This window comes from Chelonoidis abingdonii, chromosome 11, assembly GCF_003597395.2.
Source record: "Chelonoidis abingdonii isolate Lonesome George chromosome 11, CheloAbing_2.0, whole genome shotgun sequence".
NCBI lineage: Eukaryota > Metazoa > Chordata > Testudines > Testudinidae > Chelonoidis > Chelonoidis abingdonii.
Window position 1 is genome coordinate 46,841,861 of NC_133779.1, and position 15,480 is coordinate 46,857,340.

General features: G+C 50.2%; 1 protein-coding gene across 9 annotated transcripts in view; it reads left to right on the forward strand.

The window, feature by feature from the left end:
• LOC116831794 (SLAM family member 8-like) overlaps positions 1 to 15,480 on the forward strand; it is a 61,796-nt gene that overhangs the window by 45,238 nt on the left and 1,078 nt on the right. For 7 of the 9 annotated variants that reach the window (XM_075071049.1, XM_075071051.1, XM_075071050.1 and 4 more), the window contains 5 exons: positions 7,982 to 8,320; positions 9,992 to 10,285; positions 10,979 to 11,098; positions 12,033 to 12,121; positions 14,725 to 14,849. In XM_075071049.1, the coding sequence (XP_074927150.1) occupies positions 7,982 to 8,320; positions 9,992 to 10,285; positions 10,979 to 11,098; positions 12,033 to 12,121; positions 14,725 to 14,841 (959 nt within the window). In that variant the 3' untranslated portion in view covers positions 14,842 to 14,849. Of the gene's footprint in view, positions 1 to 75; positions 1,047 to 7,981; positions 8,321 to 9,991; positions 10,286 to 10,978; positions 11,099 to 12,032; positions 12,122 to 14,724; positions 14,850 to 15,480 lie in introns of those variants that run through there. The other 2 variants (XM_032792058.2, XM_075071053.1) reach the window with 2 other exon arrangements.

Below are 15,480 nucleotides of genomic sequence, written 5' to 3' on the forward strand. Positions count from 1 at the left end.
ACCACCCTGTTCTCTCCCGCAGCTGCCCAGAGGTCATGATGGAGCTCAGGGGTCAAACGGAATTGATTTCGTCACAGTCGCACACGATCAGCATGCAGATCTCTGGCTCCCTGCAGGCCTGGCAGCTGCAGGGCCTTGACGGGCCCGGTTCTCTGCTGCCCTGTGTCTTATGCCTTTTTTTACACTTGTGGAAAGTGGGCGTAAAGCGCCACCAGCTCAGAAGGGTGGTGAGACCATTGCGCTGCGATAAATGAATTCACAGTGACGGCGGCCCTGGACCTTTGGCCTTTGTCTTCAGTCATTCCAGGATCCTGCAGGATTCTGAGGTCTTCCTACAAAGTCCTGAGGCCCAGCTCCTCCGAGGTCCTTTCGCTGCCTGACTCCCGTGGGAGATCGGGGGCGAGACCCCTTTCGAGATCTGGGGCCTCAGAGTCTTTAGCTCCCATTGACGTCAATGTGAGTTGAAGGTTTTCAGCGATGGATCGGGCTCTGGGTTCCCTCATTCTTGGTGTTTCCCTGTGGAACCTCGTTAGGGCTGATTGACACACAGACATCGTTAAACCAGTGCACAGGCCAGACCTTAGCTTAGGAGACAGTGCACAGGACTTAGCAGGAATGCCCCTGCTCCAGGGGGATTTGAATCTGGGGAGGTGATGATTTAATTGTCCTGAAGTAGGATTCCTTAGCGAGCCAGGACTCAATACTCGGCTATAAGCAAGGACTCGACCGCCTGGCGGAAGGGCCATGTTGCGAATCCTGCCGAGAGAGAAGCAATTATAATTTTTTGGACGCACTAACCAGTGCCCTGCATGCTCCATCATGTCCCAATAAATAATCAGTTAATTAATAACGGTGCTAAGCTCCTGCATGCACAGACCCCTAGAGGATGTACCATGATGTCGTTTTGCTCCTCCCCATCTCTCAGCATCTGCCTCTGCTATCAGGATCAGCACAGAGACATACAGAGAGCAGTGAAGACATGGAGGTGCCCAGCAAAAAACCCTCTCTCCCTTTATTGCTGGTGACACTGATCAGCCTCTCTCCAGGTAGGAGAACCAGAACCAGTTTAAATTGTGCACACAGAAGTCAGAGTCTGGCACAAGGACGAAGGAATATTATAATGTAAGAATGTATAGCAAAAGAGCAGGAGACTGAAGGGGAGAACCAGCTCAGAACCAGCTGGTATGTTTTTCCCCATGGTAAATTATTTTCAGTGCATTTATGGCAGCTTTCCATGCATTTTTTTTCGATTGGATAGTTATTGAATGTTAAATTAATGTGAGTGGAATATCAAAGATATATTAATAGAGGTGTAGCAGTTCTCGAGACCAGTTTATTTTCACCCACTGCAGATTTGTTGCTAGATATTCTCCGGAGTGTTATCTAATCCAGTTGATTGTGTGGGTTGTTTTTTTTTTTTTTTTTTAAAGAATTAATTAACTGTATCCCAAGAAAGAAACAATGCTGACATCGGGATTTCTTCTTAGGTTGTTGATTTCAGGTGTCTGAGGAATGGAGACTAGTCTCTGCAAATTTACCATCTGATTTTATCAACAGCTCATGAAATGATGGGCCAGATGCCCGGTGGTGTAAACTGCTGTAGCCACTGACCCCGGTGCAGCTTTGCCTTATACCAGCGAGAGCTTGGGCTCTTATGTAAACAAGACGGAAAACCTCCGTTAATTCTTTCACTTTGCTAATCCACAAATCTATTCTCACCAAAGCCGCCGTTCCTAGAGAAACCGTTTAATAACAGAGGCAGATCAGCAGGGAGACCTGTTCCTAAAACTTACTGTTTTTACAATATGCTGCTGCCATATGTCACCATTTTTTTTTAAAAGGAGGCTTGTCCCAACCCACAGTTCCTGATTCTGCCGGGATGAGGAAGATGAAAAGACATTCCAATGGTGTAGGCACTTCCCAATTTCTTTCTTTTGTTTCTCCTCTGACTGCACATTGTGTAGGGTAGGTTGGTGTAGCGACGAGCCGCAGCCAAAATGAGTCAGCACTGAACAAACGCAGATCAAAAAAATCTCTTAACAACTGCACGTCCCTGCTCTAATTTCATTAGACTGAATTGGACGTCCGTGTACAATACCCCATGGTCACTTGTTCAGATCAGTTATAATTCTTAACTACATGCTGCTCTACCTCTATCTCTTATCATTACTCAGTGATCCTTCCCATCTATTTTATCTTCCTGCCATCTGATCTGTCAGAATTTCCTATGGCACCATGGTTCTCCCCTTCAACTCTTAGACCTTTCTGGTATGATCCACTCTTCCCCATGAGCAGTCAGCTTTTCCAGTTTGAGACCAGGATTTACCAAGTTAAACCTGTTCAAACAATTCTGGGTAAACGGATAAAATCGCCACCACACAGACAAACTCAGGAAACGATTTCATTGTGCACAGTGACCCAGACAGGCTGTTTTTTTCCAAACCTCATTTCCTAGACTGCCCAAACATGGTGTGGCAGCAGCAAACGAGCCGCTGAGACCACATATGTCGCTGTAGAACGGTTGCCTCTTCTAAACGGATGTCAGTATCATGGCAAGCCGCACATCAGTCGAGCTAACTGGGCTCTGTAAACTGGCCCGAGAACAGATGAGGCAGTGGCAAGCAGTGTTGTGCAGAGTCTTGAGGGACATCCCTAAAATTAATACAGTTTGAAGCATTAAAAAGCCAAGTGCTCCAGAGATGAGGAAGGATGGTCCAGGGTTTAGCGCCTACCTGAAACTTTAATTCATATATTTTAAGGCCAAAGGGAGCATTTTGTCATCTAGTCTGGTCCCCTGTATAACACAAGCCAGAGGATTTCACTAATTTCACCAGTCAAATTGTGTTTGTGACCTTGGGGAGCCAATTCCCTGCTCGGCCACAAACTTCCCGAGTGACGCTTAGTCTCTCTGTGCCTCAGTTGCCCCATCTGTAAAACGGTATTCAACCCCCCCTACCTACAGGGTGTTGGTCGACTAAATAATTAAAGATTTGCACATTCGGGTTGCTACATTCGAGGGGGCTGCTGCATCCAGGATCGATGATCTGTTAAGTAGTTTGCAAGCCGTTGAATGGTGTTTTCTGTGCTCTGCGTTTTAGACAGCCAGCCAGAGAAGTGGCGTGCATGTAGTAGGCCTGGTGCCTTCGTGTTGTTGGTAACACGCTAGTGGGCTTAGGTGGTTATCATGTTGGTTTGTTGTGGAAACATCAAAAGAAACACACCTGAGGCCACAGATGTACCTGGTACAGGCAGGTGCAGGTCAGCTGTCAGAGCTTTCAAGTTGTTGGAACTGATCCCAGAAGCTTGGAAATGCTGATGAGGCGAATTAACTTGTTTAGGGCTTGGGGCCTCATCGCTCTTGGGCGGGATTCATCGAAGACGGCCCCCAGCCAAGCCAACTCGCTTTGTGCTGCCCGTGGACAAAGGCCCCAGTTCAGAGAAGTGCCACGGGTGAAACCCAGGTCCCCAGTCAATGGGAACTGTGTGTGGGACTTGGATTTTACCCAGAGACCAGGATTTTCAAAAGGGCTCGCACCCACAAGTGAGGCTAGATGTTCAGATACGTACGTTGGATTTCCATGTGGCCTGTGCCCTCCGGACAGTCCAGCCCCAGTTGTAAGAGCTGGGACATCTGGATGGAGAAAATCTGACCTTTTAGCCCGTGCTTAGTGACTTTTCTGAGTCAGGACCTGACATTACAGGTTAGCAACCTAACCACCAGGCATCTCTTCCTCTCTGTACAATCACTGTAAACCTGCTGGCTTGACACAGGTGACATGCTAGGGGAGCTAAGCTAAATCACAGGAATGCCACAAGAGTTTTAAAGCACAGATAAAAAAAAAGAAAAGAAAAGAAAATCAAAGGAAGTCTCAGACAAATAGGATCAGCATAACGAAAGCCCCATGGATGCTGAGCACTTCTTATGCAGAGATGTGCACAAAGCAATGCAAAGAGGCAGCTTGTAATGTGGGCTGCAGGAAGGTTTATAAGAAGTAAACTCTCTGATGTCGGTATTTAATCTTCTTTAATACACAGGCACAGCTGTTCCTTCTCCACATCCAAGCTGGCAACGAGAAAAGGGAAATCACGGCTTGTGGAACTAGGTTTAAATTCAGTAACGTGGCACCTTTCATCCCACGTTGTAGCCAGAGATCATTTTGCCCACCTCTGGGGTGGGGTAGGGCAGCTGTTTAACAGCACACAGCAACATTATTCAAGACTGCAGCCAAGTTGGAATTTAGTCAGAGCACCAGGTTTAAAACTATAAATCCTGGGTACTTTCATGGCCCCCTATCGGCTTAATATCTGGGCACCCCACACTCATTAATGGATTTGTCCTCACCAAACCCCTGTGAAGCAGGGCAGTGCGACTGTCCCCGTTTTACAGGTGGGGAAAATGAGGCACAGAGCAATGGCAGCCCATGTTGTCAAAGGTATTTAGGCACCTGTGATTTCAGTGAGAATTAGGCACCTAAATACCTTTGAAGATCTGGACCTAAATGATGTGTCCAAACTCATACAGGAAGCCTGGCATCCCGAGTCAGAGCTGCTTCCTTAACCTCAATTCTTGGTAACTGTAGTTGGGGCTAGGGGGGGCCGGAATGATCACCCCCAGCTGGGAAGGGGTCAGGTGATGCCTATAAAGGCTGAAAGAGCAGAGGTAGGAAGGAGAGCCGTAGGAAGTGGCTGGCCTGTGGAGGGGACCATGGGGAAGAGCTGCCAGAAGCAGGAAGCCCCTGAGCTGGAGGCAGGAAGCTGCTGGGTTTACATGGTGCTGTTTTATTTTGGGTTTTCTGAAGCTTGCTGGTGGCTCTGGATCTGGTGGGAGCCTTTTCTGAGCTGGGGAGGTAAGGTGCTGTGGGCTGCTGGCCTCCCTTCCAGCTGGAGCTGGATGAGAACAAACCTGGTCAGATGACAGGCTGATTTCACGCTTTTAAAATGCAATTGGAGGAAACCTTGATGTGGTATTAAACAGCTGCCCTCTTCTACCCCAGAGGTGGCTGCATTTTGGTGGTAAGTGAAATGATCCCTTTCTGTAGAAGGTTTTTGTTAACCCCAGAAGGGACCATTCGGACGTGGAGTCTGACCTCCTGCAGAGCACAGCCTGGGAACCTCACCCAGTGCCTCCTGCTCCAGTGCGTAACTCCTGACTGAGCTAGACGAAGCTTCGAGGAGCTAGCCAGTCCGAAGGGGTGACAGGTGTGAGTTATTGTTTATCCAGGGCCAGATTCACTGCTGTTGTCCATCAGAATATTCCCATAGCAATCGCTGGAGCAGTGCTGAAGGATACCTTCTGGGGACTGGGGGGGCCTATTCACTTCAATAAAGGGAAGCTAATCTGCACCAAGTGGACATATGCCCCAGCTGACTCCAAGGGAGGCTTTGCTTCAGCAAAGACATCTGAGCTGGCCCGCTATCATTCTTCACCCAGGGCGAAACTCCCCTGCACTGCACACACGTGCCTGTCAACACATTTTGCAAATGCACCAGATGGTGGGAGGATCCCATGGCCTAATCCCAAAGAAATATCAAATTTCTCAGCAGGCTTTAGTTGGCTTTTAATGAGGCTGGCATTTGTCGTTATAGAAACAAAATATATTCTAGACCATTCATTTTCCCTCCCTCCAAGGTGATTTCAGGGCTAGGCTTTCGCAGAGGATCATGCAACCAGACCGGCACTAACTAAAATGTATCCGAATGGTGCATGATGGCCGTGTAGGCACACTCCCTGAACTATTACTCAGCAGGGGGTCTCAGCTCCCCAGCCGCTTCGCTGCTGTCGGTCTTTCTGCAGGTACTAGGGCAAAGGAGGAAAGCGAGGTGCCTTGGCCCTGTTTATGGGGAGCCCTTCCCAAAATCTCAGGGGCTGTCGTTCTGATGAGATTCCTGCTCCAATTCTTTTCGACCAAAGCAGTTCTGATGAACATGGGCTAAAGAGAAACAGCTGAACTGAGAATCTTTGCCTGTTTCCTTGTTAACAGGAAAGTCTTCGTGTAAACGGGAGGCTGGAACTGGAGAAATGCATTACCCTGACCAAATAGTCTCCACATGCTGATCTAGCCCTGCAAGCCCTTGACCTCGATGGGGCTGTAATTGTCTGGCAACTCCACTCCTGGACCAGGATCCTGCTGTGCGAGGGGCTGGACAAACACAGAACGAAGACAGTCCCTGCCCCAAGGAGCTCACAGTCTACCTTCTATGGTCTAGATCATAGAAGCCTAAATGCCATCAAACTTCTATAGGGCAGTCAGGAGCCTAAACACCTTGTGGCCTATGTAACTATTGAGCTGAGTAAGGATTTGCAGGCTCAGGCAAAACTTGTGCAGGGTGAATGTACCCCATGCAAAGAGCCACTACTGAGGGCATAAGCGCCACTTGGTGCCCTCTGAAACCCTGTGCTGAGAACTCCAGTGGTGCAGCATGCCTTGTGCAAACCCTCTGCACAGGGAGGCATTTCCCTTCCTTCTCAGCATGTGGCTACGCCGTCCTCAGCATGTGTGATCGTGACCAGGGTCCTTGTGGGGGCCAGCTGTGGTCCCTCAATTAGGGTGAACTGCAAAGAATGGGGCAGACAGTCCCCATAAAGCTGGTGGATATTCCAATACTTGGATTCACCAAGCCAGCATAAAACAGCTTCTTTATTACCTCACTGGTTACTCAGAAATCCAAACACCACAGTTCTCTTAAAGTGATCCAGCCTCAGGCCTCCATCCAGGTACCCGTGTCAAATCTGATGAAAAATTCTGTAAATCTTATTTCATCATAGAAAAGAAAAGGTTCTACCAATCCCAAAGGATCGGACACGTTACCTCCCAGGTTAATGAATGTTCCAGATCTTACCCAAATACATGCTACAGCCAATACTTGTTAACTAAACTAGAATTAATTTAAAGAAAGAGAGAGGGTATTGGTAAAAGATCAGTATACATACGGGCGAGTTCGATTCACTGAGGTTCAGATTCGGAGCAGAGATGGTGAGCTTTGTAGTTGCAAAGTGTTGTTCAGAAATTGCTCATAAATTAAAGTCCAATGTTCAAATCTCACATTCAGGGTGTACCGGCATAACTGGGACCTCAGTCTTGCGACTCAAACTTCCACTGCTGATGTCTAAGCAGATCTGAGGTGACAGAATCGGGACCCAGGATCTTTTACACAGTTTCATGTCTTTTGACAAGTTGGAATTCCTCAGGGAACAAAAGGTCATTAGGATGACTTTGAAGGAGGTCCATCACCGGTTCTTAGCTATAGAATTAACATAAGGCCATTTGCTTGTTCCTCCACCATTCAAAGTACATTTCAAAGAGAGATGAGTACCATATCCCATGTTTACAATTCATTTACATGACAGGATGTTCTTTTGACCTCTGAATTATCAGAAAAGAGCATAGACAGGGACTGTTGATTACACTGTCCACCCTACTCGTACATATGTAAATACACAAAAACACAAACATTATCTCCCTACCTGTCTTATGAAGGTTATTTATTTAGCAGGATGTTTAACCCTTTCTAGCCATGCGTCACAGGGGCATTTCTATTCTCATCATGTGTCTACACTGCCCTCAGGGTGTGTGATTGCAGCAGGTGTAGACAGACCCATGCTAGCTTTAATCTAGGTAGCTCACGCGCCAATAGCAGGGAAGCTGCAGTACCATGGGCTGCGGAAGCTGCCTGGGACACTGAGTACTCAGGTAGCCCACGCTGCTCCAGTACCTGAACTAGCTAGATTAGAGCTAGCCTGGGTATGTATGTCTGCTGCAGTGCTGCCCCCGCCCCCCGGCTGCAGTGTAGACGTAACCTGACGCGCTTTCCAGAGCACATGGGTGGGGGGGGGGAGGGTGTATTTTTAAGAGATGCAGCCTGGAAGGGAAATTTAGCAAACTAAAAACCATGCTTCAATTTGCCTCCTTTCTGCTGCTTTTCTGTTTATCTTGTGACACACTAGAGAGCTGCAACATTTCTGCCTTGCCCTCTTTCTTAGATATCCTGATTGCCCAAGCACCTACTCCCCTCCGCCAGGTGAATGGAACTCTGGGAAGATCGGTCGTGCTGTCTGTGAATCTATCGCCCGGGAAAAAGGTGAAAGAAATTGAATGGACCTTTCGTGGGTCAGGTGTGACGATTCAGCTGGCTGAGTTCACTGGGGGGAAGTTTGAGCGACCCGATACCAGCGGCAGATTTAAGCAAAGGCTAGAAAAGTACAACGAGACCTCGCTGAGGATCAAGGTTCTGGAGCTGGGCGATAGTGGAGTTTATGAGGCCCGGATTAAGATAGTACCAGCAACTGTGGAGGAACAGACCTTTCTCCTTGCGGTCTATGGTAAGTGATGACAAATCGATATTTAACGGCGTTTCCAGGAGTACACAATGCCTGAAGCTCTGATATTAACGATAATCCTTCACTTTTTTCATTTGTAGATCTCAAAGCAATTTACAATAGAAGTTAGTAGCACTACCCCCATTTTGCAGATGTGGAAACTGAGGCATGGGGCAGGGATACACCTTAGTTCACCCAGCAGGAGAGGGGCACAGTCAGGAATAGACCCTAAGTCTTCTGAGCCCCAGTTCAGTGCTCGATCCACTAGGCCACACTGCCGAATGATTCTGTGCACTTGGGGTGAAATTCTCCCCTGTGCAGAGGGGCCAGCACAGGGTCTAGGCACCAATTAAGGTTCAATGAAGGTTTTAAGCAGCATATAATCCCAGCCCTTGCTCCCTGCATGTGCCCAAATTTTACCCAGGATGCTCAAAGTCAGAGCTTCAGCCTCACCCACTACTTCAGTCCTCTCTCCCTCCCCCCCACCGCATAGCTACCAGCACACATACACACCCCCCCGCATGACTCCCCCTCCCAACGCTGAGCACAGGAAAGCCAATGCTGTCAAACAATGTTACCACAACTCTCACCCTAGCTGGTGAGGCTCTTAAAGTGCCAGCTGCTGGAATCAAGTGAGCACATGAGAATCTCAGCTTTCCTTTCCAAAAAATATTTCTCATGCTCCTGGTTGCAGAGAGAAGCTTGAAATGGTGACAGGAGTGACGCCAAAGGCAAGGAAAATGTGTGGTTTGGCTTCAAAAACCTCTGGCTTAAAAATAATCTTTCTTGATTTGGCGATGGGTGTGAGGGTGGGAGTTGTCTCATAATTTATTTTCAAGGTTGGGGCTGGTAATACAGAGTCCTGCTGAGAGATTCAGCTCCACGATTTTGGTGTGTGTGTGGTGGAGGTTTTGCTGTGTGGATAAAACAGGTCCAGCTTGTGTATGATTCATGTAAAATTCTCCCCTTTTTCTTTATTTGCATGAGAAGTTAACCCCAAGACTGAGCAGCTGGACGGCTCCCCTTACCCTTCTCCCAGGTGAACAGGAGGTGAACTGTTTACCTAGCGCCTAGGACCACCCAAAGCAGGGCCGGCTCCAGCTTTTTTGCTGCCCCAAGTGGTGAAGAGTAAAAGAAAAAGAAGGAGAGAAGAGATGGCAGGCTCATGGTGGGGGGGAAGTGTCTTTTGTTCTGTGTTTATGCTCTACGATTGCCTGTCTTCTGGTCCGCGCTGTTGAGGTACACTCAGAACTCCAAAGAGTCCTGTGGCACCTTATAGACTAACAGACACAGTGGAACATGACCTTTCGTGTGTGAATACCCACTTCGTCAGATGCAGGCATCCGACATCCATCCGTCGAAAAGGGGAATTCACCCACGAATGCTCATGCTCCAAAACGTCTGTTAGTCTATAAGGTGCCACAAGACTCTTTGCTGCTTTTACAGATCCAGACTAACACGGCTACCCCTCTGATACTCAGAACTCCTGCATTCGAGGAATTTCTGCCTCGTTAAGGGCACGCTCAGTCACTCTCTTCCCTTCTGGAACTTCCAATCTGCCCTGGGTCGGGGTCGGGGTGAATGGGGTGTAGGGGCTCTGAGCAGCAGCGATCAGCTGTCACGGTGACTGGAGCATATCCAATTCCTCCGAGTATCACTTGTCTTTGAACACAGAGCCAGTGCCACAGCCCCAGATCTGGAGTCAGCTGCTCGCCAGCACGCTGGATGGGTGCAACGTCACACTGCAGTGCCAGGGCTCAGGGAAGGGAAATGTGAGCATCTCCTGGGGGAGAGGGAACCCAGTCCAAGAGCTGGATCCAGGTCGTCACCAGCTCTCCCCTGATGGCAGGAAGCTCCAGCTGTCTCTGCAGCCCAGCTCCCTGAATGCCACCTATACCTGCACGGTCAGCAACCCCGTGGATCAGAAGATCGTCTCCTTTGACCTGCAGAGCATCTGCCGCAGTGGAGGTGAGGGGTTGTGACCTGTCTCTGTATTGATGGCAACACCTGATGCTTTGTTTCGGGGAGAGAGTGCCGTCTAGTGGTTAGGTCACCAACTTGGGACTCGAGAGACCTCACTTTTATTCCCAGCTCAGCCACTAACCTGCTAGGTGGCCTGGGTCCAGTCACTTCTTCTCCCCGTGCCTCAGTTTCCCTGTATGTAAAGATGAGGGACAATCCCGCCACTCTACCTCACTGCGGTGTCCTGATGCTACGTTCGCTCATGCTGCCCAGAGGCTATGGTGATGGGTGCCACAGATTTGATGAGAGGCATGAGGAGTTGTCCTAAGAAACACTGACCCCTTTGCTACACAGCGTAGAAAGGGACCGCGTGCCTCAGGGGGGTTGAGTATCAAATGGGGTCGTTGGTTTGTATCCAGCTCAGTCATCATTGGGTCTGGTTACTCTTCAGAGAGGCACCATGTGACCAAATAACACCCCCATGACTGGGACCAAATGGCCTTGCTGGGGGTAGAGTCTGAAGTCCCCTTCTCACCATGGGTCTGTCCCACAGCCGCTGAAGGTTCCCCTTCGGCTCAGGCCCCAGGAGCGGCGTCTCTTTCAGTCACGGCCTGATGGTTAGGGGACGTTAAGCCCTGGCTCTTCATTACCCGCAAGCCCTGGCGGGATGCCGCTAACCTCCAGCCTCTGCCATTCCAGATGCAGACGCATCCTTCTCGAAGCCGGGGTACATTGTGCTGACTTTCTTCCTGTTAGTGCTAAGCCTTGGGACTGCCGTCTGGTGTTGGCGGATGAACAATGAGAAGTCAGCTGACCCAGGTAAAGAAAGCCCTTTCCAGGTCACCGCTTGCACCAGGGCTGGACTCTGCCATGATGTCCGAATGAGAGCCCTGCAGCAGAACTGGGATCCCGCAGGATGCACTGCCATAATAGCAAGATGAAATAATAGTCTTGTGCAGGGCTCTGATCTGAACTCTCTTCTGCAAAGGGGGCTAGAATCTGGCTTCCTTTTTTTTTTAAAGGAGCACCAAGACTCTCCCATAATCACATGATTCCAGGAGCTGGGGCTCTAAGAAACATACCAAGTACCACAAGGCTCACAATAAACTCATGAGAGTAGGCCATGCGGAGAATAGCGCAATGCCAGGCATAGTGAAGGCCTTAACCCCTTTTTCATTATGATCCGAACATAGGCGCCGACTCTGTGGGTGCTCCAGAGTGGGGAAAAATTAGTGAGTGCTCTGCACCCATCGGCATCCAAGCTCCTGCGACCTCACTCCTCCACCTACCTCCCTGAGCTTCTCGGCGGCATGCTGGGAGGGAAAGGGAGGAGGAGGCGCAGGAATATGGAGCGCTCAGGGGAGGAAGCAGGGCTGTGGGTGGGATTTGGGGAAGGAGTCGGAATAGGGGCAGTGAGGGGATGGAGTTGGGGCCAGGACTTTGGGGAAGGGGTTGGAATGGGAGGCTGGAAGCAGAGGCGGGTTGAGCACCCACCAGTCGGTGCCTATGGATCCGAATGTTCCCAGGATCCAGCGTCTTAGTATCAGACATGCCTGACTATGTCTTCTCTGGAGCAGGACTCACAAGGATTCCCTGCCCGTGATTTTGTGGGGTGGCTCTGTGGATTTGGAGCTGTGTGGTGGGACTCAGCTCACAACAGACATGAGGCATGATGGGCAAAGATGCCGACAATCCAGGCTGCTTGGAACTTGGTTTTTCTCTCTCCTCTCTTAACCTTATGCTCTTTCCTCAGCTGCTACCCCCACGGGCCCAGTGGAACAAAGTCCGTCCGACTCGCAGTATGCTGAGATCTTGAGGAGTCCCCCAGAAGGAAATGACCAGGTGAGTGCTCTGAGCTAAGGTAATCCAGCAGCAGCCTTCCCTGCCGAGCCCTGGCACTGCCTTGTGCAGGGGGACGACCGGGACGCTTTCATTAGACATTAGCAGTAAGTGATGCAGCAGGCAGGGCTGTCGGAAAGAGATCTCCCTCTAGATGGTCTTGCCTTTGTGCGTTTGGACTGCGAGCTCTCTAGGGACGGGATTCTGACTCCCACTTTAAACATCCTTATTGTGTCAGCTGCAGGCCGGAGCAGGAAGTTACATCCTCTTGCTACGGCCAACAGGTGCTGCTGTTTTGCCCAGCAGAAGTGATCACTTCTGTCAACCGTGAGCTGCCTGGCACAAGGAGAAGGAGTCGCGGGTGGGCTCTTTCTCTCTGTGGCATGTGTGTTGCTCCTTTCTGTCCGTTGTGTCGCTCTTTGTTTTGGGTGTGGCTGCTCTTTGCTCTGCGTGTGTGTGTGTGTGTGTGTGTGCACGCACATGCGCATCTCCTCTGGGGAGCGTCTAGCTGTGCGCCCGGGGAGGCGTGCGTAAGTGTCTGCACGACTTCTCTCTCGGCTGGGTTGTGTGCGTGCGTGGACATGTGATGCTCCTGTGTGCTGCACGCTCTTCCCCTCTCTGGTTTGTGCATCTCCTCCGGGGCTGCAGCTGTCATTTGGGTGCACGTGCAGCTTCTCTGGGTGTTGCTCCATTCTGGGGGCCAGGGCTGTCTTTCTAATGGGTGCATGTGTCCTTCCTGGAAGGATGTTGCTCTCTCCGCGGTGTGTAGGTCTCTTCTCTTCCCTTGGGAGGTGTGATCTCCCCCGGGTGTGTGCGTTTGTACCTCGCTGGGGGGGTACCCTTGTATGGCTTTTATTCGGGCTGCCCCAACCCTCTCCCATCTACACGCAACCCCCTCCCCTGAGTTCAGTGGCGCTTTCGAACCTGCACTAGCTGGCTCCATGGGGGGTGGTTAGAGCCAGGGTGCTGCTTTCACTCAGGCCAGTCCCCGACCCGCTTTGCAGCATTGCTGCAGGCTACGGCCCACCTGGCCCTCCGGCGCCTTCCCACAATCCCCTACATGCCCCGAAGGACGGACGAGTTCTCCCACAAACCACTGGGAAAGAATCAGGGCGGCTGGGCTCACGGCAGCACTAAGAGCGGGGGATCTGTCCCCAGGAGTCCTCGCAGCGTGGGTGGGGACTCAGTAACATGGGTGGGGCTCTGCAGGATGGCTGCTCAGAGCCGGGCGAGGCTAACCTGGCTGTGCTGTGCGGTGAAGACAGATCCTAGGAGCCTTCAGTGTGTCGTCCTACGCCACATCCGCACTGGCCCGTTTATTGCTCCTTGTTTAGGTTTCGGGAGGGGAGCAGGCCAGCCGGCCATCTGGCTGTGTTTGCACACGGAGGAGCTCTCCCGGCAGGCACTGCACACGTGGGGAATGTGGACAGGTGCCCACACACAGACCCCGTCTTTGTCTATACACACACACGCACACGCTCTCTCCGTCTTTGTCTATACATACACACACATCCACCGTCTTTGTCTACACACACACACACAGACGCACACAGACCCCATCTTTGTCTATACACACATAGACCCCGTCTTTGTCTACACACACATACGCTCTCTCCGTCTTTGTCTATACGTGCACAGACCCCGTCTTTGTCTGCACACACACACAGAGACCCCATCTTTGTCTGCACACACACACGCACATGCTCTCTCCGTCTTTGTCTACACACACACTCCGTTTTTGTCTACACACACACACACACATACACACTCACTTTCTGTCTTTGTCTACACACACACACTCACTCTCTGTCTTTGTCTACGCACACACACACGCTCTCTCCGTCTTTGTCTACATATACACGTCTTTGTCTATACACTGACGGAGAGGCTGGGAGTCCCAAGAATTCAGATGCATCCTGTCCCACAATGCAGGCTGGAAGCTCCCCAGTAATCTTTGCTGATAGCAGAAATATAAGGCACTATGGGATCAGTGGCTCCAGGATCCCAGAATGCACTGGTTCAGCCACGGGTTAACATGTTGCACCAAGACAGTGTTATGTGAACATGAACCCCAGCTGCCCAAGTGTGCCATGTCTCCCTCTAGTGACTGGTATGCAGAGAGGATAACAACCTACTACTGCTGTTGGTTAACAGTGTTGTTCGTTTAGCTCAAATCGATGTGGTTTTGCTTCTTGAGGCTGAAGGTGCTGAGTTTATCCATGCTGAGGACCCATGGTGGGGTCATTACGGACACATCAACCCATTGCAAGAATGGAGGACCAAACACTTCATACAAACAATGTTCCTACCAGGGTTTTCTCATTTAGCATAGAGGTTTGAGTTTGGAGGGGTGAGATGAAGCCAATGTCCACTGCTGCGAGGGTAACAGCACTGTGTGTCATGTCCCGCTCTGGTCTGCCTAGAGAATAACAGCCTACAACTCTTACCAGTTAATGGAGTTGCTCTGCTAGCTCAGGTGGTAGAAGTCTGTGCTTTGGCACATTCAACCCTTGCTAATTTTGGGGGACAATTTTTAGCAAATTCATCTACAGAGAAAACAGCTTGCAAAGTCCTTCCAATAACAAACATGTCTGCTTTTGTTTCAGGCCTTGCGTCACCTGGAAAATAACACAGAGCGGAGCCCACAGAAAGAGCCTCTAATCACCACCATTTACGACAAGCTCCAAAGGACCCCCAAGAATACATCCGAGGAGGTCACATAGGCCCCCAGGTGAGGGAGATGCTGCTCTCCGTCTACGTATTTAAAGAAGTGGCCAAGGGAGAGCGTGGAGGATGGGAGGACCTGGAAAGGTTTGGAGAGTGGGCTGGACTCAGATAAAGCATCCAGTTGTTGAGATGCTCTTCCGCAGCTGCTGCTGTTTACCCAGAACTGGAATAACAACATAGTGCCTAGCTCTTCTTGTCCATAGGTCTCAATGCACTTTACAAAGGAGGTCAGGAGCCTTATGCCCATTTCACTGATGGGGAAACTGAGGCACAGAGCGAGGCAGTGACTTGCCAAGCAGGCCAGTGGCAGAGCCAGGGATAAAACCCAGGTCTCCTGAGTCCCAGCTCAGTTCTCTATCTGCTGGGCCACATCTCAAGGGGCTGGCCTTGTCTGTAGCCAAAGTCACAGTGGCTTAATTTAAACCATTTGAAAAACCAGTTTAGTTAAACCAGTGCAAGCCCTTGAGTGGATGCTCTTAATTCATTTTAAATCCGGTTTGTCAATTTAGCTGAACTGGATGAGGAACTGATGAACTCACTCACTACAAACCAGTTTCAAATCAGATTACGAGCGTCCACACAGGGAGCTAGCACCTGTTTAACTGAACTGGCTGCAAATCCGTCCTTTCCTCAAA